Source organism: Erithacus rubecula (assembly GCF_903797595.1).
Source record: "Erithacus rubecula genome assembly, chromosome: 6".
NCBI classification, from domain to species: domain Eukaryota; kingdom Metazoa; phylum Chordata; class Aves; order Passeriformes; family Muscicapidae; genus Erithacus; species Erithacus rubecula.
The window spans coordinates 15,313,463-15,339,500 of record NC_136688.1 but is presented as its reverse complement, the minus strand read 5'-3'; the positions used below and the strand labels follow the sequence as shown (position 1 = coordinate 15,339,500).

At 35.9% G+C, this 26,038-nt stretch overlaps 1 protein-coding gene across 1 annotated transcript in view; it reads right to left on the bottom strand.

Moving 5' to 3' along the window:
* METTL15 (methyltransferase 15, mitochondrial 12S rRNA N4-cytidine) overlaps positions 1–25,724 on the bottom strand; it is a 67,754-nt gene extending 42,030 nt beyond the window's left edge. The window contains exons 1-2 of the mRNA XM_079310094.1: positions 25,681–25,724; positions 24,556–24,835 (exon numbers count right to left, since the gene is read on the bottom strand). Coding sequence (XP_079166220.1) covers positions 24,556–24,819 — 264 coding nt within the window. The 5' untranslated portion in view covers positions 24,820–24,835; positions 25,681–25,724. The remainder of the gene's footprint in view (positions 1–24,555; positions 24,836–25,680) is intronic.
* Positions 25,725–26,038: the final 314 nt, after the last annotated feature.

The window sequence follows — 26,038 nt, the reverse complement described above, 5'->3', positions numbered from 1 at the left end:
CCACCTCACATGCCTTCAGTGAGTGTGATCACCTAAACCATCTTACCTCCAACTTCTCTGATTAAAAATAAAATAAATAATTTTTAATTCCTTCCTGGGAAAATGCCTTTCCTTCCTCCAGCCCCGTTTTTCACTTCCTTCAATGATTTCAGACACAACCACAGAAGAGACAACTGCAAAATAATTCCCCTCTGATACTCCTGCTATCCTGTTGTTGGCATTTGTCCCCTTCTTGCCTAAAGAAATATTTCACTGAAGGGCAGCCATTCAAATACAGTGAGCAGAAGTAGCAGTTTTGCAGTACTCCTCCCAAATTAAATGCTCATAAGAATCATCAGAAGGTAATGAAGACAGCTGTCATGTCATGGAAAGAAATTAACACTACATAAATTATAGTGCATGATCTCTATATAATGTAAAACTCATTCAATTTTGCCATTTGCAGTATTATATATCAAAATCAGTCCAGATGTAGTTTTCAGAGGAAAATGTTACTCCAAGATACTTAATAGCCAAAAAAAAGGAAAAAGAATCCTCTCTAACCAGTCACCTCTTTTACCTAATGGGAAAGACATACTTCTTGAGGTGCAAAAAAACAAGAAATGCTTTTTTCAGAATAGAAAACAATATAAATGAAAACTTTTAAAAATGAGCAGAAGGATAGAAAACAATATGAATGCCAAGTTTAAAACATGAGCAGAATAAAAATTAACTTGCAAAAATCACACACTCTGCCATATCAATATAATATATAACATTTTAACAATGATACACACCTAATGGAGGACATTCCACCCAAAATTTGGCTTCAGAAATTATAAACTAGAATCACAGAACTTTTGTGGGAGAAAGGAAATATATCCACACACCCTGCTGTAACAGCCAAGAACACAGTACCTCACTATGCATGTTTCATCTTCCAGAAGAAAAAGAAATTACTTACAAAGAATGACAATTATGAAATTAATATATTTTCAGTTTTATCAGTTATGAAATTAGGATCTTTTCAAGAAACTTGCATAATGTATTTGTTCTGAAAATGGCACTCTTTCCACTTTTTTACAGGCTTGGGGTGAGGTGAACAGAATACTGATTCATTTAAAACATACTACAAAGAAAAAGTGAGGAACAGCTACCCAGCATCCAAGCTATGTTGCTTAGAAAAAAAGGAAACACCTGAAAACTGCTGTTTGAGAAAATAAAAGATTTTTTTTCCATTCAATTGACATCCATGCAAATGTCAAAATAACAATATTTTTCCTTGGAGTATTATTATACTGAGTAGTCTAACAAAAGCAAGCTCCCAAAAATGAATGGTGAGGTGACAAGAGCAAAGGTTACATGTGAGAGAAATAGGTTCTGCAGTATTTCTCTAATATTAGAGCCACCATCAACTAGTGCATCACAAGCCAATCAAAGCTGGATCACAGTGCTTCCCTCTGGTTTTACTGATCTTTGTCAGTGGGATGACAAGCCAACATTTTTCACAATAATAGATTTTTCATACTTGAAATGAGAGCTAGCATTTGCTTGAAAATGCAAAGAAGGTCAAAATACTAGGATGTTTGTTAAGGCTAACAATAAATATTTATTACTGCATTGCCAGGCACTGTTGGTCTGGATCAAAGTGTTTATTCTTATTTTATTTGTATCTATTCCACCTCCTTGTGGAAAAAAAAATCCTGAGAACAGAAAAGTAATATAAACAAAATAATCAACACATTGCAAGATGCTTTTTGCTTCTTCATTCTTCTGGTGTTTCTATGATGAGTCATGCTCCCTAAACTTGATGTCTGAATTTCCTTGTTATTCACAACACAAATTGTTCACTGTCACAACACAACTTGTTTTCCACTCTGCTTTATTCTTCAAATATCAACTCTGAGTGCAATAAAATGTATATGACCTATTGTTCAAATACCTTGAATTTTCTACAGCTTACTATTTTAAGACACTCAACTATTTAATATACACTAACTAGAACAGGCTGAATTGAAGTGGGGACCAGTGACAACAAATTCTATAGGAATCTTTTTCTAGCAATGATTTTTTTTTCCCCCCAAGAAATAGTGAATCTGCTTTATGCTTTTATTTCCATATCTTTCACAACTAGTCACTGCAAAGGTATGAATAGAGACATTTTAAAAATAGTTACTGTTGTCAGCGTTCCTTGAACAAAGTACACAGACTATTGCTTGGGCACATATTTTAAAGTCCACTGTGAGAAAAGGCAATCTCTTCTCAGTTCCTCAGTATTTTATCTTCCTTCTGTAGATATCAGAATTGAGAATTAATGTTCAGTGCTGGCCTTTGTTAAAACCAACCTCACTGAACCTGTAGTTTCAATAAACACAGAGGGAAAATTAATCAGAAGGATAAATGAAATCTGCAAACTTTTTCTTCTAAGAGGAAGGAAAAAATACATGCAAACTTCGACTAATTTCCCTCCTATCATCTAAATACAGGGATTCTGCTAAACATCAGCGTTAAACAGAATTTATACCACCACCAAACAGACTTCCAATCCTATTCCAGCCAATAGGCAGGACTTACAATACCCAAAATCCTAAACAAGCATCTGGTAGGAGATAGTGGCAAACACAGGTTGAAGAAGGCAACCTTCCCAAAATCACAGTCTCCAGCAGAATCACAAATGTGAAGACTGGCATGCATGAAGAAACCTCAGGGAGCAAATAACCAGGTCTGACTCCACCAGACTGTCAGTGAGAACACAGCCAGGGAAATGCAGAAGTTCACACACAAAATCTCACTGGCAGGAAAAAGTACCATTTGAAAAGTTTGTGCTCAGAAAAACAAACTTATCAACCTAGAACTGCCTCCTTCTTCCCAGCTAGCAGTAGGAATTAATGACAATAAATGATATTCCAACCAGTTTTCTGAATACCAATTACAACTTCAGTGGATGAGAAAATATTTTTTATCCTAAAATGCATCTGGTCTATTTGGAAGAAGACAGGACAGAAAGGTTCTGCTGCTTGAAATCCATAATATTTACCCAAATTAAGTTACTAACATTTCATTCAGGCCTTTCTAACAGCTATTCTGACATTCTTTGGGATACAGCCAAAAGGTACAAGGATTTGTATATTGTTGAGGTTCTTCTTTAATTCCACTTCTTTATTACTTCATCAAAATGCTTTGAATTCACCACTATGTACCTAAAAAACCAGGTATATATGGAGATATTGAAGTGCTTTAATTTTAAGCAAATTGTCCAAGTGGACAGAGAAACAAAAATGTTTCCAGAAAAAACTTCCCCTGTTGCATGCAGCAACATATTACATGGTGATTCTAGAAACAAAAAAAAATATTATTATTTTCTTTTTTTAATACTATTTTTAATGTACATGGAGATTACATATATATAGTTCCATTCAGTACATGCATAGCAATGAACAATAAAAACATCATGTTCAGTAACTTTAAATGCTATGTAATGACACAACTAGCTTTCTATATCAACAAAGAAAATGCACAGAAAGGTTTTGTCCAAATTAATTTACAATCTTCAAAAACTGAAATTAATGCTATTCACTAACATTAAACTGTACATATATGCATCAAATGCTATCCAATGAAAATTAATTCAGGCTGCAGAACCTGGACAACCAAGTACCACAGAGCTCTAAAGCATGTTCTGTAGCAAAGTATTTTAAAACAAAGCTAAAGTGTCAGGTTTATGTATTTTCACCCTAATATCTGATCTAAGCCTCATTTGCTGCTGAAATTGTTCACCATCAAAATAAAAACACCACATTTCTCCTACCCTCTTTCTCCAAGGCATGCACAACTCAAGCCTACAATCAAGACTTCCACAAAATGTTGATTTTAAATCAAATTATGTCAGTGTAGATTATCCCCTGGAGCTCTCTGACATGACAAACACGTTAAAAGTATTGTTTAGATATACTGAAAACAGTCATTGAAAAGATAAGTTTTTTACACTAAAGAAATGTATTCAATATTTCTTACACCACTATATATGCACTACATGTAATTCTGTCAATAATTTCCCACTAAAGCAGACAATCCCCATTTCATCATTTCATGGAGTGTGAGCTTTTTTTGAAGAAATTTTACAATCAGTTTTTGCAATGTATAGCCAAATATATGAGTCTAAAATTATTATGTGAGATACATGAAGAAAATCTTTGTTTTGAAACCACATGTCATGGAGCAATTTGATCATGACCAAATATGCCAGAAAAAAAAAAAAATAGGACTGTCTTTTCATAGCATTAAAATATTAATGCTATAAAATAGCATTAAAAATTAAAATAACCAAGGAGGAAGCTAAATTTCAATTGTGGAATAATTTTAAAGGCACTTTTGAAATAACTCCAAATCTCCTTCCATGGAATCTACTTCAGGCATCATTTTAAGTTGCCTACAATTATTTCTGAACCAGCAGTGATGATCATGGCGTGCAGCAAATAAAAGAATGCAGCACAAAAGGAACTCTGAACCATTCCCCTTAGGTCACTGCCAGGGTATTTAAGTAAGAATAAAAATAAAAAGCGTTTCTTTCCAACCTGACGCAAACGAACATTTGCAAACCAATAAAAACCCCAAACTATTAATTGCAGTGCAAAGTCACACACAGGTAAAGTCACTTACACCAGCTCAGTTACACAGAACAATCCAAAGGGTCGGTGTTGACTTTGGAACATCTTATTATGGTAACAAACAATCTATTTAAAAGAGACTAATGGAAGTGGGATCACTTTTCGTCTGAAAGACACATGGAGTCTTTTTTCTGTCAACTCAAGTTCATGGCTGGACTCAGCTTACAACTCTGATCATACTGGCATGCTTCAAACCCTACAGGGCATAGAAATCTCACAAATACTCTCCAGCCAACAGCTGAAAATTTGCAGCATTATAAATCATATTTACTGGGAACAGTCCTTTCTTCTAATTGGACATTTATAGGAAAATAACAATGCAATTATATGCTCAATTTATTTTGAGCATAGCAGAGTAATAAAATAAAACCCCAACCAATTAAAAAAAAATTCAAAATCACACACAAAATTCCAACCAACACTCAAAGCCTTCTCTAGAAAAATAAAATCTTCTGTATTTTTATCATTCTTCTTTGGCTGAAATGTCAATCCAAGATCATAAGTTGTACAAAGTTATCAATTCTATGAATAAAAGTTGCTGTTAACAGTCATTTACCCTTAACATCAAAAAATCTACTCATACAAACATTTTAAACAGTTTTCTCTTAGTAATATTATTTCACTAAACATTCCCTACTGATTAAGCAATTGCTATTAAAAAACAAAAAACAAAAAAAAAAAAAACCTCTCAACAGATTTTCAAATAAATTTCAAATACATTATTCTACAAGAGAAAAAGGTTGTCATCTGGGAATAATCTCCAATTAGGTTTTACCATCATTCATGCAGTAAGTTATATTAACTGTTTCTTCAGTAACCAACTCAGCAAATTCTCTTCTTCTCTCTCTACTTTTCATTCTTTAAGAACTCATATATGAACATATTAAAATAGGGTTCTGAATCTCACCATCCAAAGGTGAATGTTTTAATTATACATGCAGAGACCCAAAGTAACATGGGACTTGTCATATTTTTGGAAATGTTAGCCCCCAAACAACATGAAGGATCATGTTTTCTTTGATGTATGCAACAGAAGTCTCTTTATATAAGAAAGTTATCATGCAATTGAAGTCTTTATCATCCTATGAATTCAGAAAAGACAATGTTTTTCCTTGACAAGATCAAGTATAAAATGGTGAGGAAAGAAGACACACTGCCACCAGGAATGCAGGTTACATTAGTCCTCTTTTCAGGAAATTAATAGAATATTTGTGGACCATGGTAGAATTCAGCCACATATTTATTAAATACCAAAAATATTTTCAAATACTTTACTGTCTTTTATTTTACATTAAAATATCTCAAAATAATTTACAATGATTTAAAAATTTTTTTTTGCAATTTTATAGTATATTTTACAGCAACTGTTTGCCATATTGTAAAAAAATCCCGTAACTTTACTGATAAATTGACTGTCTAACTGTAGCTAAACACAATCACACTCTAAAACAAGTAACAACATAGTTCATTTTTCAGTATTTAGAAATGCAGTGCTACTAAACTTCACCAAAGAGAGAAGATTTAATGACCTCCAATACACTGTAACTGGAGATGCTCATATTCTCATCTGCTATGCAGATACAATACACTAATACATAATTAAAGAACAGGCAGTTACTGATTTATATTTATGTGAGATCAGCTTTACAAAAAGGAACATGCTTCAGACTCACAGGCAATTAAAACCAGATTAATTTCCTACCACAAATATGAGTTCAAACTCCTAGTGAGAACAGCATGACTTGTAATTTACTTTTATACACTTTATTACATTAATACAGCAATCAAAACAAAAATTGAAATTCACCCTTGACAAAAATAATAAGCACAAAAACCTTGTAGAATTATACAGTTTTCATAGAATCTACTAGGTTCAGAGCATAAAATTGAATACCAGGAATTCCCAGCCTCTTGTGGAAACTGTACAGGTGGTTCAATAGCAGTATAAGAAGCCCTAGCAACATAAAATTATAGTAATAAAATATCTTTAAAGTGTTGATAAAAGTCAGTGAAAAAGAACATGCATGCACAATCTGCCATCTGAACAAGGGTCCCTTTACTTCCATTTTCAGGCAAAAAACATTCTCAATTCTATCACCTGTGTATTTTAATAAAGAATGTCATGGTGGAAATCCCAGAAAACAGTGGCACGACTATATTATGCAAATTTTTGGAGTGGAGGTTTTATTCCTTTAAAAAATAAGATGTTCAGCTGCTAATTACAAAAAGAATAAACAAGTGGATTAAGAACATAACAAATCACATTTTGCACTGAAGTTGTTGAACTAATTGGTTGCATTTCAACATGGAAGTACAGATACCATCATAAATGAAAAGCTGGAAGGAGGCAACACACCAAACTGCACTTTGTGATAACACTGTTTACCAACAAAGTACAGCCTGTGGCAACATTTCACACAGGGAGGAGCTGGTCTGGCTCACATCTGTTAGTTCCCTGAAACAAGAAGCAAAGAGCAGCCACATCCCACTCAACAACACAGATTACATAAAAACAGTGGTTTAATCCACCAGTTCTAACACAGCATTGCTTGAAAACACAACAAACAGACCCAATGACATTGAGCATCCTACTGTAAGAAACTGTTTTAAAAATCCCTACAAATGCACAGAAAATAAGACAGCTTTTACTACAAGAGGAAAGAGTATAAATACAGTAAACTTTCTTGTTCCCTTTGTCCAATTTTTATTGCCTGCAAATAAATTATTTTACTCAGTTTTGTACACTGATGCTTGTATGCCATGATCCTTTATTAGAGAGCAAAGGAATTACCATTAGCAAAACTCATTTGCTTTATGATCTGTGCACACTTACAATGCAGTTCTTTTCAAACAAACCTGTTATCTAACTCAAGATCAAACAAATTAATATGACAGAATGGGAAAGACCATACAGATACCAATTCCATGTAATTACAGATAAGCAGTCACCTCCCTCAGCACAAAGCAATTAAATGTGTTTATCTTCAGACCCACAGTGCTTAGCTGTCTTGGAATCAACATGCACAACTGGATGGGTCTGTGAGTTTTGTAACTGTTAGCTTTACCCTGTATTTTCATCCAAAACTTAGTTGCACAAGAAAAGAAAAATTAAAAAGCAATTACAGTTGCAAATCATCTCTTCAACAAGCAGAATCTGAGCCACCAAGTGTGGTCTAATCCATGTTAGACATTTAACAGCTCAAAAAGGATACAGGATTAAAAGTTTATCTTAGTGGTATACACATTTTCCTAATAAACTCTTACATAATTTCTTATGTTATTAGGCTTATTTTAGGATGGGAGCATTCTTCTGTTTTGAATACATGCTATATTTAGCCACACAAAATCCTCATCCAGGTGGATGCACCCCATTACTCTTTCTATACAAACAACATGCAAATGGCAGCACATTAGAGGTGTTGCTGACCAATCTGAATTGCCTTCAATTTTCTTTCAATGAGTGGAATCACTGAAGAATAGTAATGTCTGCTCTAAATACCATAGGTATGGCATCATCCTAACAATCACTATATGGAAAAGTTAAATACCTTAATGCAAACCCTACACCATTATTTCTCTCCTGTCCATGATAAATTTAGTATCTTGCAGATGTTATTCAACACAGAGTTACAGAGAAGGGCAACAGCACAACTTGGAATGACCAATAGCTCAGAAATTGTACCAAAGTTCATGCAAAAAGTGGCAAAGTCAAGTAGTACTGATAACACAAAGAGGAGGGGTGGGGAGGTCACAAAATCACCTCTAAGTGCAGTGGGACAAATATAAAGGCAAATTAGAATTCAATAAAGGTTCATTGCACAAAACCAACCAAAACCTGACACCTCAGGTCAGTTTAATCTTTCCTAAAAGCAATGCACAAGACACTCATGTTTGCCACTACAGCAGTCATGACCTACAATTCATACATGAAACTTATTTTCCATTAAAATAATGTATATGTTGTCCACTCTTCCTGGCAGTATAATTTTTTTTTTTTTTTTTTTTTTATATACATACATATCACTGAGGAATGGAATTGTGTCCACAAGAATCTGAAGTGTATGCTTCACTGACTCCACTTTGACAAACTCTAACATTACTGAACCTTCAGTTGACCCTGTTAATCAGCATTTTCTTCCATAAGCATCTGGGAAAAATGCCTGTGCAAGATTCCTAAATTCCATTTTAAAAACCTGCTTCAAAAAGAGAAGGTTTTTTTCTATGCTCCAAGTAGTCTGAAGGTTAATTTTAATATGATGCCTGCACTACAGCCATTTTCTCCAGAAAACATTAAATAATATTGAATTCAAAAATTGGCATAAAGACTGGAGGGCTGGTTTCCTGTTGCAATGTTCCAGTTGCTCAGGTTTAAAATGAAACCAACCAGAGGATATCAGGTATGAAAACTGGATCAAGTCTCACTACCAGCATTCTTTACAGGATGCAACATGGGAGGGAAGCTTGTCAGTGCCACAGGTACATCTACACTACAAGGAATTATTACTGGCAATTCTTCTTAAGAGGTCACATCCCATTACCAAAAAATCTATATCCTTTTTCACCCCAGACTCTGCAAATTACTTTTGACAGCATGAGTGATCATAAATTTTATTCTCAAGGATCTGCATGAAAACAGCTCAGCAAAACCAGAAGAGAGAGAAAATTTCACCCTACTCTATCCAACAGATACTGTAAAGAGGTAAAGATCCCAGGTTGGCATAAGAACAATTTACTGGAAACAGCAACAATATAAGAAAACAAACATTAACAGCAACAGTATTAATAACAAAAGGCATAAGAAAAGGAATTATTTACATGGCCAAATATGCTGATAACAGAATAGCAGACAGTTCCCTCCACCACACTTTCCCAACCCAAAGGAATCCCTTTTTCCAGAACAGAGTGAGTCCCTGCCACCTCCCAGAAAAACAGTATGGATACACATGGTAATAATCACTGTTTTATACAAGTGTTAATATTTGCTTTAAAATAATGTCGGGTTTTTTGATAACTTGACCCTTGTATTACATTCTTTTGCTTTCAGCATGTATATATTTCAATACACTACTGAAAAAGAAAATTAGTAACCTGACTTGCTGAGCAAAAATAATGACATTCCTAAACTATATATGAAAATGGTTTACAGAACCATAGAAAACACAGGACTAAAAATATGTTTCCAAGTGTACTTATTGGGCTGTTTGTTAAATAGTTTCAACTATTACATTCTTTGAACCTATTCTCAAGTTAGCACCTTAATTGTTTCATGCCCCAGTAGGTATTAAAATTTATCTTCTGGATTTTCCAAATGCCAACTCCATCAGGTTCTGAGCACTCATTCGTGCCCACTCACACAGGTGAGCACGACAGAATTTTTTTATAACCTTTGCTGAAATTAAGTCTTGAATCTCTAATTATTCCCTCTACCAGCAGACAAAAGACTAACAAATAATTCCAAGATTGGTGCTATCAATTCCACTTAGTGATTATCCTGCCTGGAAGAACAAACTAATCCACTAGAAATTTTGTGCAACATTTGTAAAAGCAATCCTCCTACCTTAGCAAGGCAAAACCATTGGTGTAACATGCAATATGTCAATGGACAAAAAAGACAACCTCTAAACACTTAATTTTCCACTAAGTATATTAGCACCATGAATTACTTGCTTGTGTTATGAAGAAAGCATTTTCCCACACAATTCAAAAAGCATGGTTTATTAATTAGTGTATATAAACACTCCTCTACCTAAAGCAAACTACAGTCCCACTACTGGTGAGATTTTCCAGACTTTTGTACAAAAATCCCACTAACAGATGAGGAAAATTGTTTATTCATCTTCAGTACTCAACACACTGATTCTGCCAAGCAATAACCTAATCCAAAGAACTCTGAAGTGCTAAAACCCAAAAAAAAAAAAAAAAAAATCTGCTAATGGTGTGTGAGAAATGGGATGAGAAAAAATAGGAAACTATCACCACTTTTAACTCTATAATCACGATTATATGACTAATATTTTACAAAGTAATCAACTTTATCAGCAAAACTACTGCTGTAGCTTGTACAAACCACAATACAACTGTTCCCAAATTACTAAGTTTAAAATCCAAGCTAACAGAAATCTTTTCTTAAATCTCCAGCACAGAGCAAGAAAAAAATCTTCCATTTCAGCTAAACTTATCTAATTTTATTTAGAAACAGAGTACTTCCAAGTAGAGTTTTATTCTCCTCAGTGACTGTAGAGCAGGTGAAAACTTTGCTTTCGATTTTTACTGCTTTTTTTCAAATTGAAAAAGATGCTTTAAACATGCCGCATTTTACTCTTTGAGAACTAATTTTATTGCTAGTCTCTAGGATAAGTATGATTTTGGTGACCATATTCAAAACATCTAAGCATCTTCACAAACTGATGAAATAGAACAAATACATACATAAAGGAGTTACAGCCATAAACCTACTTAAAAACTTTTTTAAATTTAGATAACATGCAAAACCAACATAATGAACACTTTGATGGAGAATAAGAGTAAACTGGGGAAACATAAAAAGCTGGTAGAAAAGGAGCAAAACCAGACTAAACCAAGATGAAGACAACAAAGGAAAAATGCATGAAGGAGGAAATCCTACAGAAAGGAAGGAGGCTGAAAAAGAACTGCATCAGCAAGCCTTGCATTCCTAGGAGAAAGTTGGTATGAGGGAAATCTACAGTCCAGAAACCAATAAAATCACATTCAAAGAACAAACTTCAGAGCCAACTGATCATTTCAGGAGAGAACAGAACCCCTTCCATCACTGCTGCTTTATATGAAACTGGGCTTAGATGAGGAAAAGAAAGCAGGAAATGTGGAAAAGGATTCCCTTAGGACACATCTCCCTGGTCCAATAAAACATCCGAAGGCTCCAGCAGTTTTCTGTGGAGGACTATTAAAATTGTTTTTATACAGCTGTAGCAGATGGTATGATTCACTTATCTCAAAAATACAAGAGCTCAGGGAACTTGATGATATTATCAAGCATCAAGTTCCAACAAATAAAAAAGTGCCTTTCATGCAAATATTGAAACTATGAATAACGCTGTGGGGAGAGGTCTAGTATTTAAAACATTTTTTAGAGAGATCAAACTCTAAAAAAACATCGTGCCAGTGATATTATACAAATAGAACCCTCATCTTTCCCTCTACAAGGAAGTTCTTCAATTACTGCAGTCAGGCAATGGTTCTACAGGGCAGAATATAATCATTCTCTCCCCTCCTCTCCTTTTAGGCTTCTGCTGTTGGGCACTGCCAGAGACTGGACACTTGGTCAGGCACACTCCTGAACTGTAAAAGTGCTGTGCTACTGATGGTTTTGAGATTTAGCAGTGTATTTTGATCTAAAGAGCTTCAGTGAGACAAAAACTGTTCAAGAGAAAAAGAATATATAATCAAAGAATCTTCTGCCTCCTCCAATCTCTAAAAAGACGTTTGATCACCATCTCAGCTTCAGTCTCCATCAGGTATAGAAGTAGCACAGATCTTTCTCAAAGTCCAAAATTACTGTCTCAGTAGTTTTAAGAAAGAAGAAACTCAGTTGCGACCATTCATTCATGTTTTCACTCCTCTGTTCTCAGTGGGAACAAGCAAGAGTCCTGCACAAATCCAGCAATGTTTGTTTTCTCTAATAATACAAATGACCAAAGGAAAAAAATCAAACCTTGCCTTTCACTCAATACTTTAAGGTTGTTTAATTTTCCTCAATGAAAGAGACAGCTCCAAATCATGTCCTGTTCCATGTCCTCTATATAGTCCTTTGCCTCAAGCTGCATGATGGTAGGAAACACCCAAAGGAACTGAAGAACAGGAGAAAGGCTCCAATGATATTAGAAAACACTGCTAATTACCTGGAGATGGTGGGCAAAGAAAAAACATTTATTATTATAAAACAGGGCACAACACAAGATGAACATCAGAAGTGAAAACTAGCAAAATTGAAAATGTAATCTGCAAGACAAGACAAAGAATATATTTATTTTTAAGTTTGATTTTTTTAAAAGCGTTGAATGATGCTTTAAAGAGTTTAGGAACAGTGAAAAAACATTTATCAGTACTAATAAGACAGTTCTTAATGACAAAAACTTTAAGAAGTCCTCAAAGGACTCTGAACATCTGTAAATGCACAGGCATGATAAAAAGCATAATTACTGAATATGTGACCTAACAGAGCAAAAAAATTCAAACTGAGGACTATAAAAATCAGAGAGGATAGTAAAAGCTAATGGCAATGGCAGGTCTATTCAACATAAACATCTTAAACCACAAATTTTAACAGCAAAGAACAATTAATCTAAGTTGCTAAAAACAAAATACTTCAGTGGGATGTCAATCAGCAACACAGAGCTGACAACTGTGCTTTAATTACATTTGAGACTGTTACCAATTAGTTAGTCTACAGCAGTACAGGCTCCATGCTATGACTCAGTGCACTGACTCATTCAGTAAAACTTTTCCTACAGAACTACCCAGGCACCCACAAGGATGCAAGATCAAAAGGAAAGTAGTTACATTGACCTTCTTAGCAAAAGTCTTGTTTTCAATTTCGATGGCCAAAAGTGTATCCTGACACAGCTGTTCAAGTAGGCTTTTTGAAGGGGAGAATTTCAGCAGCACTGTTTTAACTCCATTTCAGATAAACATCTCAAAAAATCAAAATACAAATAATGCTTTGTGCAGTTTGAAGCTGAAGCAGCACATTTTAAATCTGTTTTGTTTTTTCTTCACAAGCTGCTCAAGTAGAATTATATGCTATTAGTAAAAAAATATTTACCATCAAAAAGTCCCATTTTCTGTCACTTAAGAGTCCTGGCTGAGTTTAGCAATTGAAATATTTTGTGTGTCAGAAGGAAGGTCCAGCTGATGGACGGGGGTGGGAAAGAGTGACAAAATGTCTTCAGCCATTTCTCTGTTTCAGGAAAAAAATATCTTTGGTTGGATTTTTGAATTATAACAATTCTACCATTGCACTAAGCAGTAATGGCATTTTCAAGTTTTGTAATGAAACAACAGGAAGATAATAAGAGTTTTATTACAGGCCTGGAGGAAATGGGAGGAACAGGGATTAAAATGAGCATGAATGTTGGAATTAACAAATGTTTTTAAATTAAAGCATGTTTTCTCCAGAACTATACTAGAACCTACAAATATCAGTATTTATCATTAATTTTGAGCAAGTGAAAAAGCTGTTACTCAGAACAGGCATACATCATCTTCTCACAGCAAAGACAAAGAACAACAACTTACCTAAGATTAGTACTAGACCAAACAACCAGACAACTAAGTTGCACATGATGTTAAGTGTTAGGTGTAGGAGTAATTAGGCATTGTTTTCTGATGTGTGTTTTCCCTCTAGAAGTTAATTCCTCTCAGCACAGGTGTTCACTGTGTACTTCCACAAGCCAATTAAACTCAGCAACATGGCCCAGAAAACTAAAACAGAGAAAAAGCTGTATTGTTTTTAGTGTGTTTAAGTGATTTGCAGAAGTCAGGGAGGGCAGGAGCTTAGGGAGATGGTGATGTGGGATGAGCAGGCATGCTGGGCTTGTCCCCTTCAGTGGCACCTTCAGCAGCTTTGTGCTCAGTTTGGCTCTTCCAGCTAATCATAAGTCACTTCCATTCAAGTTTTCTTTCCAAAAGTGAAGCAACACTGGAAATTGCAACATCCAACACAGTAACAGAAATGCACTCAAGTGACAGATGGACACTGGAGCTCAGGCCACCAGCTCCTGTGATTCCCAGGGGTTCACTACACCAAGCAGGTAGGTCATGCTGTTCCTCATTTTTCTGCCTGTGAAACTCAGAAACTCTAGAACTGCCTCCCAGACACACTGTGACCTCAACAGCTGCAAGTGGGTGTCCCTCCAATTGCTCCCTCCAATATAGGGATGCAAAGCTCTAAACCCAAATGCTAACCCCTGCAAAAAGCCAGGAAAGAGACATTTCTGCTTGGGCACCCAGAGCAGAATTTCAGTGTTGTTGCCTCTAAATTCTGTGAAGTAGAAACAATACTACTGTGCTACTTTATAAGAGAGCTGTTAATATAAATTCTGTGTAACGAATTTTAATTAATTAATCTATAAAGATCTGTGAATGATCAATATCTATAAGATCTATATAAGATCTATAAAGATCTTTGAATCTGTGAATGATTCAAAGCTTAAAGGGATATAATTCAAGAGACAAAAAACTAAATTCAAAGCAGAATTTGAGTAGTAAGCAGCATATAAGACATGTCTGTAAACAAAATATTTAGTTTATTTCCCCAGCACTGGGTGGCTGTATCTACCTGAACAGGCCAGTGAAAAAGATTCTTAAAGGACAGAAACACTATTTTGTGGAGGTCCCTGCACAAAGGCCACCAAGTTTTACTCCAGATCATTTCCCAAGGTCATTTTCCTTTTTAACATCGTCCCTAGGTAACAGTTGGCTTGTAAATTCAATGCCAGCAGAGGTCAGCATTCAATCCTGCTGAACAATTTTTTAGCCATGCAAAAACTTCTTCATTAAAAAGAAAAGTCTCTCTTCAAACAAAATATACACTATATATACTCACTTCCACACTTGAAATAGCAATATTGCTGGGTTTAGATAATGGCATCTATCAAAATTTGAACTATTTAATCACACCATGTTTCTAGAACTATTCTAAACCTAGAACTACTTTTGCTAAAGCAAAAAGATTGATTAGAAGATTTAGCAATTGGAGATATTTTTTCCTCTTATTAGCATTTCAATGTCCAATGGAAGAAAACAGTTTCCTTGAAACTTTCTCCTCTTCTGCTCTGCTAGAAGTCACCTTTGTTGAATGAACATAACTCATGTAAGCTGAAACATCTGCAGCTTCTCAAAACCATTTAACCAGGATTTCAGGATAAATCTGAAAAGCCAAAGTTGGCCTACCCCTGACCAAGCCCAAATCATGTCTCTATGAATTTTCATTACATTTCTCCATCCTAAGCACTGTTTCTTTGGTTGACTCGAGATGAACTTAAAATAGATAAATATCCTGTATCCTCCCAATTTATCTCAAAATTCTTTATTGCACTTACCACTCTGCCCTACCTAATGCATGCATGGAGAGAAAGGTTTATATCTTAATTTTTGCACAACAACTTGAGAATTTGTCCTCAATTCCCATTAAATATACAAAAATCAAAACAGGATACTTGTTTTATATGTCTGACAAAAGTTGGGTTTTTTAAAATTATGTTAAATAAACCAAATTGTTGAAAACCACTGACATCATGAGACATAAGTTAATTGTGAAATAGCAACAAAGATTTGTTAGTAGAGAAATGTACTTTTACAGAAATGCTGGAAGAGTTCTACTGTTTTCCCAAATGAGCTAAGAAACTACACACAAAGTCTCAGAAGGAAACATTATTATAACATACATTTTTCTGCTATTCACACGCAAATAAGAAAAAACTGTCCTAGGACTAAGAAAATAAGAGGTTAATGATACTAAGATACACTTGCATTTTTATACTATTTTATTCATATTCAGTAAGAAGCAATATTTAGGCTTTAGCATTTATATTTAATAGACTTTGCTTTCTCTTATGAGAAGTCGAAATATTTTGCAAATAAGTTCTGTAAAGTAAATCAGACATAGCTGGTTTTGAAGTAGAGTACTTTGATTATTCATCATTTTTTCAAAATCAATGCCTTACAGAAGGGAAAATAATATTACAAATCCAGTGAATCACACACAGTCCACAGACACCTAGTTATGCTATACACCCATCCTGAAAAGTTGCAATTTTCATTTCCAATCTGTTATTTCCAAAAGAACTCGAAAAATTAAGTTACTTACTATAGGGCTATGTATTCTGATGTCATCTTAACATCAATCAGTAACAAAATACTGTCATGTTTAACTTAAATTTACTTCACAATAAAAATAAGAGAAGCTCTATATTTTTGCTAATGGTAATATATTATACCATAAAGCCTGTCTTTTTCTGGCACCTATTAAAAATAAAAGAAAAAATCAAAATAATTACGTAGAAAAGAAGAATTTTGGCTGCAAGCAAAAGATATCTCCTATCAGTTCTATACAGTGCATGCCTTTCCTTTATATAAAAAGTTATCAATTGCAATCTAAAAAAATAAGGACTGATAGGTAAAACATAACTGGACTAATTCTTTCCAAAAGTACTCTTGACAGAATATGAAATGATAAAAAAGTTGTTTACATGCAAAGTCTAACAATTTACATCACAAAGAGAATATAAATTAATAGTTGGCATTTTGTAGGAAAACAACCTTCTCAGATCACATATTAAGTAGAATATAAAATGATTTTCCAGTATTGGTCTATTCAACAATTCAACATAATGCAACCATTATTTCCCATTTTTCACATTCATTGCATTGGTACACTGAGGATGCTACTAAATTATACTAGCATACAGCTGAAATATCTGTATAATCACCAAGTTTGCATATCCAAGATTTTCAGTAACTTGCTCTATCAACCATCTCTTCATCATTTCACAGAGGAGAGAAAAGATTACTATGAGCATATTTTGAAGCACCCATCAGTCATAATCACTTCATGCCTCAAAATAATTTCCAATGCATTTTCTTCACAAAGGTTCCATTTTCTGATTACAGCTAAATATGAAACAACATATGAACTAAAATGAACAGGTTTTGTATGAAAACATATAAAACATATAAACTTCTGCTTTGCTTTGTTTTGCACTCATAAAGCCTCATACCTTAATTTGTGGTCCTGATTCCACAGAACATACTGGAATACATCACCTGAAGACAACTGCAATTTATCTTAAAGTAGCTGACATCTTTGTCAGTCATCAAAGCCTGGCCAGAGTGCAGTCACTGGCAAGCCTCTCCTCCCTACTCATGCAGCAGTAAAGCCATGTCCCAGACCTTCCCAGTGTGCCCAGTGGCATTCCTGCCTACTGCCCAAGTGCAGCCAAACACTGCCCTTCACACAGCTGAGAGAACATCCAGATTACTGGAGCAAGGATTGGCACTGCAGAACACACATCAGCCCATTCCCCTTTGCTCTTGCTAAGAGTAAGAGCAAAAACCATCAGCAGCACCTGCCTTTGTCACCTGCTTTTGGAGAGCACTAGCAGACCTTGCTTCAGCATGCATTATTTATTTCACTCATTTTCCTAAGAGTAATGTTGTCTGGAATTAGATTTAATGACATTATGACTCAAGTACACCATTATTAACATTTCCATAGGAAATTAAAATTTCAGTGTCTGAATGACTTCAGCTAATCATCAGACTTAACAAGAAAAAGCTGACTTCCTCTGTACCTCAGAAGAAACGTCTTTCTTCAATTATAACTCAGGAGATATTTAAGATGCAATGAAAATTTTACAAAGGCTTAAATAAAAATCTAATCCTTTATTATTAATGGTTAGCCAACCCCAAAAAACTCATGGACGTGTTTTTGATAAGTCTTAGCTACCAGGTTCTTACAGCAACTGGACATTAAGTAATACCATTTTCATACAGAGTGAGCCTGAAACAATATTTATTTATTTCAGTGACATTCTTAAAACAGAAGACTTTGCCATTTATTAAAACAAAATTATTAGAAAATTATTTTCCCAAGATGTTGAGCATCAGCAAACATCATTGCAATGAAGACAACATGCTCAGAAAGTCTGGGAAAAAGAAAGAATATTTAAAAAAAAATCAGACCATACATTTGCATGACTTCAGATATGTGTTTAAACAACAAATTTAGCAGCTTAACCTTTTAATCATCTCTTTACTGAGATTAATTCTGTGCAAAACTACTCCCAACAGTAAAAAACACAAAATAAGAAAACACAACCTGCAGATATCTCCCATACTCCAACTGTGATCTTCAATTGCTAGTAATATTTTGTGTGATAGAAAAAAGTCTGCACTTCTGTTTGCAAACTCAAATTCAAATATTTAATAAGAAAGCTTAGCCAAAAGGCTGACTAAAGACACACAGTACTAGATGAGGAGGAAATGAGTAGCTACATATATTAATTATCACCCTTTCTGAGAACACAGGCTCACTCAAGTTAAAATTTAAAGGGCTTAGATTACTTTCTGGTGAATTTTATTAGTTTTCCCCAAGAGGTGCAAAGACTAATACTGTCACAACAGCAAAGGAGAACATATACAGCGTCATTACAAGCTGAGTCACCCCACAGCACTGAATCTTGCTTTATTATAACACAGCATCTGAAACACCTCCTGAAGCGCCAGCATTTGTTATGTGACAGGATGGCAACAGCAGCCTAAGCCAGCAGCAGCAGAGAGCCAGAGCTGCACATCTGCAGGCCCTTCTGAGAGCTCAGCCTGTTCTCTTGCTGCTCTCCCTGCACTCAGCAGCTGCAGGCTTCCTTCCTCTGCTGCAGGACAGCACAGCTGGGGACAGGTCTTCTACTTGTGGCTGCTGGGTGGGAAGATGAGGTTCTCAGGCAGATGTGCAAGAACTACAACCTCAAGATTCTTTCCCAGCCATCAACTTACCCTTCCTCTCATCCAAGTATTCTAGTTATTTTCTGTCTAAAGACCTAATTCTTGAAGGAGGAAATAAGTAAAATCTGAAGGGACTTCTTCACCATGCCTCAGTTCACATCCTGCCATCATTCAGACCCAAATTCACTGATATTTTTCATTTCCTGGTACCACAGTCTGATCACTCAGGAGTACCAGCTTCAAAACAGAGAACAGTTATGCAGTGCTCTCAAATAAATCACACGTGGTTTCAGTCAGCTGTCAAGAAGGAATTTAAGACCCCTGTATTTTTGGAGGGCCCACTACAGAAGTCAGCAAAGCAAGAAGACAATTGAAGAGTGTGACTTTCTCTGTCTCCTCTACTGGCAAGCTGTTAATGAGTATCACCTCCTGTCCTGTTTTCTTCCCAGCTTCCTTCTTTTCTCTCCTATCTTGTGATGGAATGGACACAGATGCACATACTGTAAAACACACAGGACATTTTGTTGGCATTACACTGTTAAATATTCCTTCTACCTTACTACATTTTATTTCAACTGCATGTCACAGCAGAGAGCAATAGGTTGTAAGTCAAGGACCACAAGCAAATGGGATCTGCTTCTCCAAATCTGCATGAGCACCATTGTAAAACCAGACAATATTATTATTTAAAGTAACAACAAACACTTGAAGTACTATCTTTTGCATATCTTAGTCAAAACTGTTTTGAAAATGTTTTCCATTCTCATGCACTAACTTCAAATGCTAACTTCACTAAAATCATCCCTCTTGAAGTATGATTTTAGCCAAGTATTTTAAACAGTGCTATCTGATGAGAATCCATTTAACTGGTTTCCTAGTAGATACATCCAAAAATAAATGTACTTTGCATATATACACATTCAATGCATTTTATTACACACTTCCACACACAGCTGTGATCTGAAGCCTGGCTAGCCTCTTCTGTAAATTTACAATATATGCAGCCAGGACATCAGGCAAGATAAGAGTGACAGAAAAAATACACAGGAACTACATGATCAACTGAAACAACTCTCAAAATGCCCCAGTAACACTCAAGTAATATGGGGAAAAAAGTGTGTCCTGTAATTCCCAGAGTATTTTCAGAATTACTCTATATTAATTTATTGACTCTCACAGGTTTCTGTATCCTCCTTTCTTTTTTACAACAATCACTACAAAGCTCACTGTGCTGCTGACAGGGAAAAATTAGCCATAAAATTTGCATATGGAAAGATATTTTCAGCATGCTTCCCACAAAAAAAAAGTTGTTTCCACAATAAAGAACATTATGCAAATCAATCATTTTTGTCAACTTATTCATTTTACAAGTCCAGTGAAAAACAGGCTAAAACAATCAAAACTTCTACTATGTCCATGTGTGTGTAGTGCCTTTCCAAAACAAGTATTTCATTATTTATCACATCACACAACTAATATCCCCTTCCACACATGCTATTTTGGCTGCATTCTACAAAAAACTCATACAACTCGAGAACTCAGAATTAATTTTTCCAGATCTCTTTTCCATTCTTCTTTATTTTGGACACCCTGCAGAAAACCTGAGTTTTGAGAACCTCTAGTATAAACGGGTCATTCCAATTAGAAATGATTTGCAGATGGCTTTGGAGGTACAGTGCTAAGAATCCTGCTCACCAGCACAGACATGTAACTATTTATATACCACAACACTTGGAAACCTTTGTCACAAAACAGAAGTCCTCTCTGCAGGGTGCCCTACAGAAAAAAGGTTATTTTTGCCTTAAAGCATTTATACTCAGTACAAGGCAGAAAGAGAATACTGGTGTATGGAGAAGAATACACAGAAACTAAGACAACAATTTCAAAACTGAATCTTATTTCTCACTCCAGCAGCCTAGCTCAGCTTCCTTCAAGTGTCTATTACTTGACTAACTCTGCAAAGGAAGGAAACAACCATGCTCCAGATCAGCATCCAACAGCAGCAACAGAACCTCCAGGAGGTGAAAAGCTACTGTCTTCAAACTGGAACAGCACAGCTCAAGCAGCACTTCACCCACAACAAAACAATGTCTTATACTCCCTTCCTGCTATTTTAGAAGTCCATGCCCAAACTCCTCCTGAAAAAGAATCATTTGATGTTTGGATGTGTGAAAACAGTAACTATCCTGAAAACAAAGCAGTGTACCTGAAAGAGTGAAAGGAAAGCTCACAGCAAAGCTGCATGTTTTCAGGAAATACTCATCTCTTTCTAGAAACTAAGCATAGCACATGATTTCCAAGACAAAGAGGATACCTCCTTCAATGAATGCCAAATAGCAAAAATAATCTGACTAACATTATGGAGAATCAAAAGGGAAATACCCACAGTAAGCTCCAGCTGACTCAAGATGATGTCAGAAGAGATGTCTTTGGGGAAAATTAACTGCCTTCTTTTTTTAAAAACAAATTAACATAATGAGGTAAAAAATCACCGACTATTAACTGCTTCTGATGAACCACTTAAACACTGGGCAAAATTGAAAGGTCTCATTCATCATTTCTCATCACAAGTTTGACCACCTACCATTTAATTTACAGATGCTAAAAGAAAAAAGTTTCTAAAACTATCATAAACCAAATAATACTAGCAGAGCTCACAGTATCTCCATTATAGACTCTTCTAGTTCATATTCAGCCATGGATAAAGTCAATCATACAAACACAGTGTCATCAGACTACAGGCTTCCCATAAAATCTGAGTAGGGTACAATATTTGTTTATCTTCTAGCTGGAGTTTAAGTATTATAAATAGAAGTACTTGTTGTTCCTGGAGCATCATCATTTCCTAGAGCTCTGCAAATTAAAAATCTTTAAGATTCTCATAAGAACAGTTAAAATTTCAGAGTTTCATCCTTTTGCATTCATACTAGAACTCACTGCTATTGAAATTATTTTACTTAGCATTATAGCCACAGTATGTGGAAAAGATCCACATCTCTAGTTAAAAGAAAAATGACCATTGCAAAGGAAAAAATTAGGAAAAAGTAGGCTGAAAACTAGGGAAACATCATGCTTCTGGATGTCCAGACATTGATTCAAAATATGTTTAGTTCTTGATGAGAACAGAGAATTGTCCAGACAATTGCAAAAACATTGGTTGGATATTTGCAAACAAAACTCCTGGACTGAGAAGATTAAAATGCAATGTAATCAATACAGTAAACTTAAAGAGGAAATTACTTATGTGTGGACTTGGTGCAACAGACTTTTCATTGAGAAGCGAGGTAGATTAGCAAAAACTAATTTGTAGACTTTGCTTTAAAGACAGGACTACTACAGGGACTTTGCGAAACAAGGCAATAAAAGAAGATTCAAAGATAAATGGAAGTATTATTGCTCAAACTCCTGACAAACAGATTCCCCAGAGGAGACAGTCAACAGGAATATTCAGTGGGAGGGCACTAACATCTTTATCTCAGCGGTGACTCACTCTTAAGTAACATTTATTTTCGTAAGAACCTCTATAAGTAAAATGAAAATCCCATTCAGTGACCATAACTATAGGGAGAACATCATCTTTCTAATTAGATTCTTTTTTATATTGCTAACTTCTTGTCTTAGGACACAAGAAGAAATAGAGGCCCAAATCAGCTATTTTATAACAAATAATATAACTCTATTAAAGCAGAGTAAAGGAAATCTTTATGTGCGTAGGAGAGAATAAAGCAGAAAAACTAAATTCAAGATCCCAGCACTACCCTTCCTGCCCACAAAATAAAGTGTTTATAGACTTCCTGTCATGACTATAATCTTAAAAATATAAATTTATATGATACTCCCAGTTGGCATCCATGTTAATACAAGCCACCACTGTCTCAACTGTGTTCAAAATTTCACTTATACCAGCAAACTCAGTTGACACATTGCATCCTTTTGCACACTACTTATTTTTCAAGGCTTCAGAAAGTGCTGCAAATACACACAGAGAAAGAAAAATGGAAGTGCTGAACAGTTTCCAGTTTCAGCCATGCTGAACAGGCTAGCAGCATTATAAATGCTCCTCTTTCAGGTAAACATACCTGGGCTCTCCTACAGCAGTCATTAGTGCTTCACTACTAGCCTAGGAATCTGGAAAGCCATTTATACACAGACCTGAAAAAATCCCACCCCAACAATTAGGGGCAGTAACAGTTACTCTCTGCAGTTCATAACCCTAAACACTTTTTTTTACAAGTTCTGTTACCAAGATTTTCTACATCAATAAAGAGAGTTTCATGAACACTGACGTCATCAGGCTCTTCTTATCTAAGCAAAAACTTACACAACTGGAAAAAATATTTCACAAAGTGCATCTCAGTTTATATGTTCATTTAATGTGTGAAAATGTCATCATAGTTCTGACATCAGAATAAAATCTGAACTCCAAGTTCCTTATGTATTTCTCCAATTTGGGTTTCTTCAACAATGGAACACATGCAAGAGCAATGTGTATGCTAATGTGTATGCTAATGTGTATCAACACTATTTGCATTTTTGCTGCTTCTTCAAAGACTTAAAATGATGCACAATGAAACACAAGACTTGACTGAATCTTGCTGTATCACCTTGCCACTGTTGGATCATGCTGTTTTCAAATAAAAATAAAAACATACACACACTTTGACCTTTCTACTTTTTCACCTATAGTTCAGTCTTTGTAGTAAAACTCCACCTTGATAAGCCTGAATTAGTAAGATTGTATGAAGCTAAAATAAGCACTAAAATCACAGATGAAAACATCTGAAATGTGAACGTTATTGAAGAACTTACATTATTTTAAAAACCATTTTCAATTAATGCTAAGACCACCCAGACAAAAAACATTTCACTGTGTATCATTTTCAAGGATGTGTGTAACCAGATACTTGGACCATACATGCAATGTAGATTCATCAATAGAAAGACCTGAACTACCCCAGATACCAGAAACAAACTACTTACAGTACCATACCCAAATAAGGCTTGAACTAATTCCATGCTAATGAGGCTAAACAATCTTTAAAACCTACAAACTTTCTACCTGTTATACAAGAGGAAGAGCCTCTGCAAAAACTGATAACCACACATGAGAACTCCCCAGTACTGTGAGTAATTAACACAACCTTAAGAATGCACAAGTGCAATTCAGAAAGAAAAGCACAAAAGCAACAGAATAGTCAAATATGAAGTTTTAATAAATACCACCTGCTTGAGGATTCAGGCACACAGACACCAGAATTTTATTAGTTTGAATACAGAGATTTTAACTTGAACTTTAAAGCAATTCAAAGGTACAACTGATTGTTTAAGAGCATCCCTTTATTCCTCTAAAAAAAAGCTATTCCTGCATTCCACAAATTTTTTCTGCTGGACTGTTAATGGATCCCAAATGTTTATTAGTCATTTAACTTACCTGACCTGGCTGAGGGGATAAACAATTAACAACCTCCTCCAGCATCACTGGTATGTGCAATCTTCCAAAATTATTGTGTTCTGTACTTTGAGGCAACTCTTCAGTTTCACATTTCTGGACAGTTTGTTCCTTGGACTCAGAGTCAGAAAGCTTTTTTGATGAAGAATGGATCCTTCTGGCCAAACCAGCCACATGTACTGAATTCAGTTTCAAGTTACACAGAAACAAACATTTGCAACCTTGGCACAGATTTTGAGATAACATTTTGGAGTTGATCAACCTAGAAGAGCAGTAGATGTTGGAATTACTTTCAAACAAGTATTTGAAATGGTATATTTGTTTAAAGTAACAAAGCAGAAATGCTATAGAAAAGCTCTAAGCATTCCAAGTTGGGCAGCTTTATAGGCATGTTGTGTCAGCAAAATGTTTTCAGAACTTTCAAGATTAAGCACAAATGCACCATGTTCAAGCAACAAGCAGATTCTTTTCACTATCAGATTTTAATGCATACTTTTCTTGAATTTACCTTGCCAGAAGCTACCAATATCTTTCCTGCTTAAGTATATGCTGAAAAAGTTGGTCTCCTGAGAATTTAGGCTTTTGCAACAAACCTTAGTGTGTCTACAGAAAACATCTATTATCATGGTGTGCTGGGGTGGAGTTAATTTTCTTCACGGTGGCTAACACGGGGCTGTGTTTTGGATTTCTGCTGAACACAAGGAGGAGACACAGCAGGGGCAGGTGACCCAAATGCACTGAAGGGATATTCCACACCAAACGAGACCATGCTCCATGCAGAAAGTGGAAGATGATGTTTGGAGTGTGGCATTTTCCTCCCCAAGTAACCATTGCCTGTGGCAGGGCCCTGCTCTCCCTGCAGACAGCTGAACCCCTGCCTGCCCAAGGGAGGTAGTGACCCAATTCCTTGTTTTGCATTGCTTGTCTGCACAGCTTTTGATTTACTAAAAACCATCTGTATCTCAGCCCCCGAGTTCTCCACCTTTGTTACCCTTCCCCTTGTCTCCCCAGTCCCACTGGTGAGGGAGTGAGGAGCTGTCTGGGGCCGGGTTACACCACAAAGTGTTAAAGTTAAACCAAGTTAAAGCATCATCCTACCACACCGACCCACACTGCTCCGAGCCCCAGACGCGTGCAGCACAAACACTGTGCTCACAGCAAAAAGTGAGCAAAAAGCGCATTTTATAACAGCGCAACCCTAAAGGGACACTCGGGCACCACCGCAGGCTGCCGCCTCAAGATCGGGACCCGTCCTAAAGCAGAAGGCGAAGGCAGCAAGGACAAAAACTCTAACCCTCCACACTTTTTACCAGGGGCGGCCGGAGGAGCGTCAGCAGCGCGCACCGCGGCCCGCGGCAGGCCCTGCCACGGGCGGGACGAAGGAGATACACGGGATGCGCTGAGACACAGCCGCCCGCCAACCCCGGCCGTGCCCCCCGCCCTTCCATCCTTCCCTCCTCTTTTT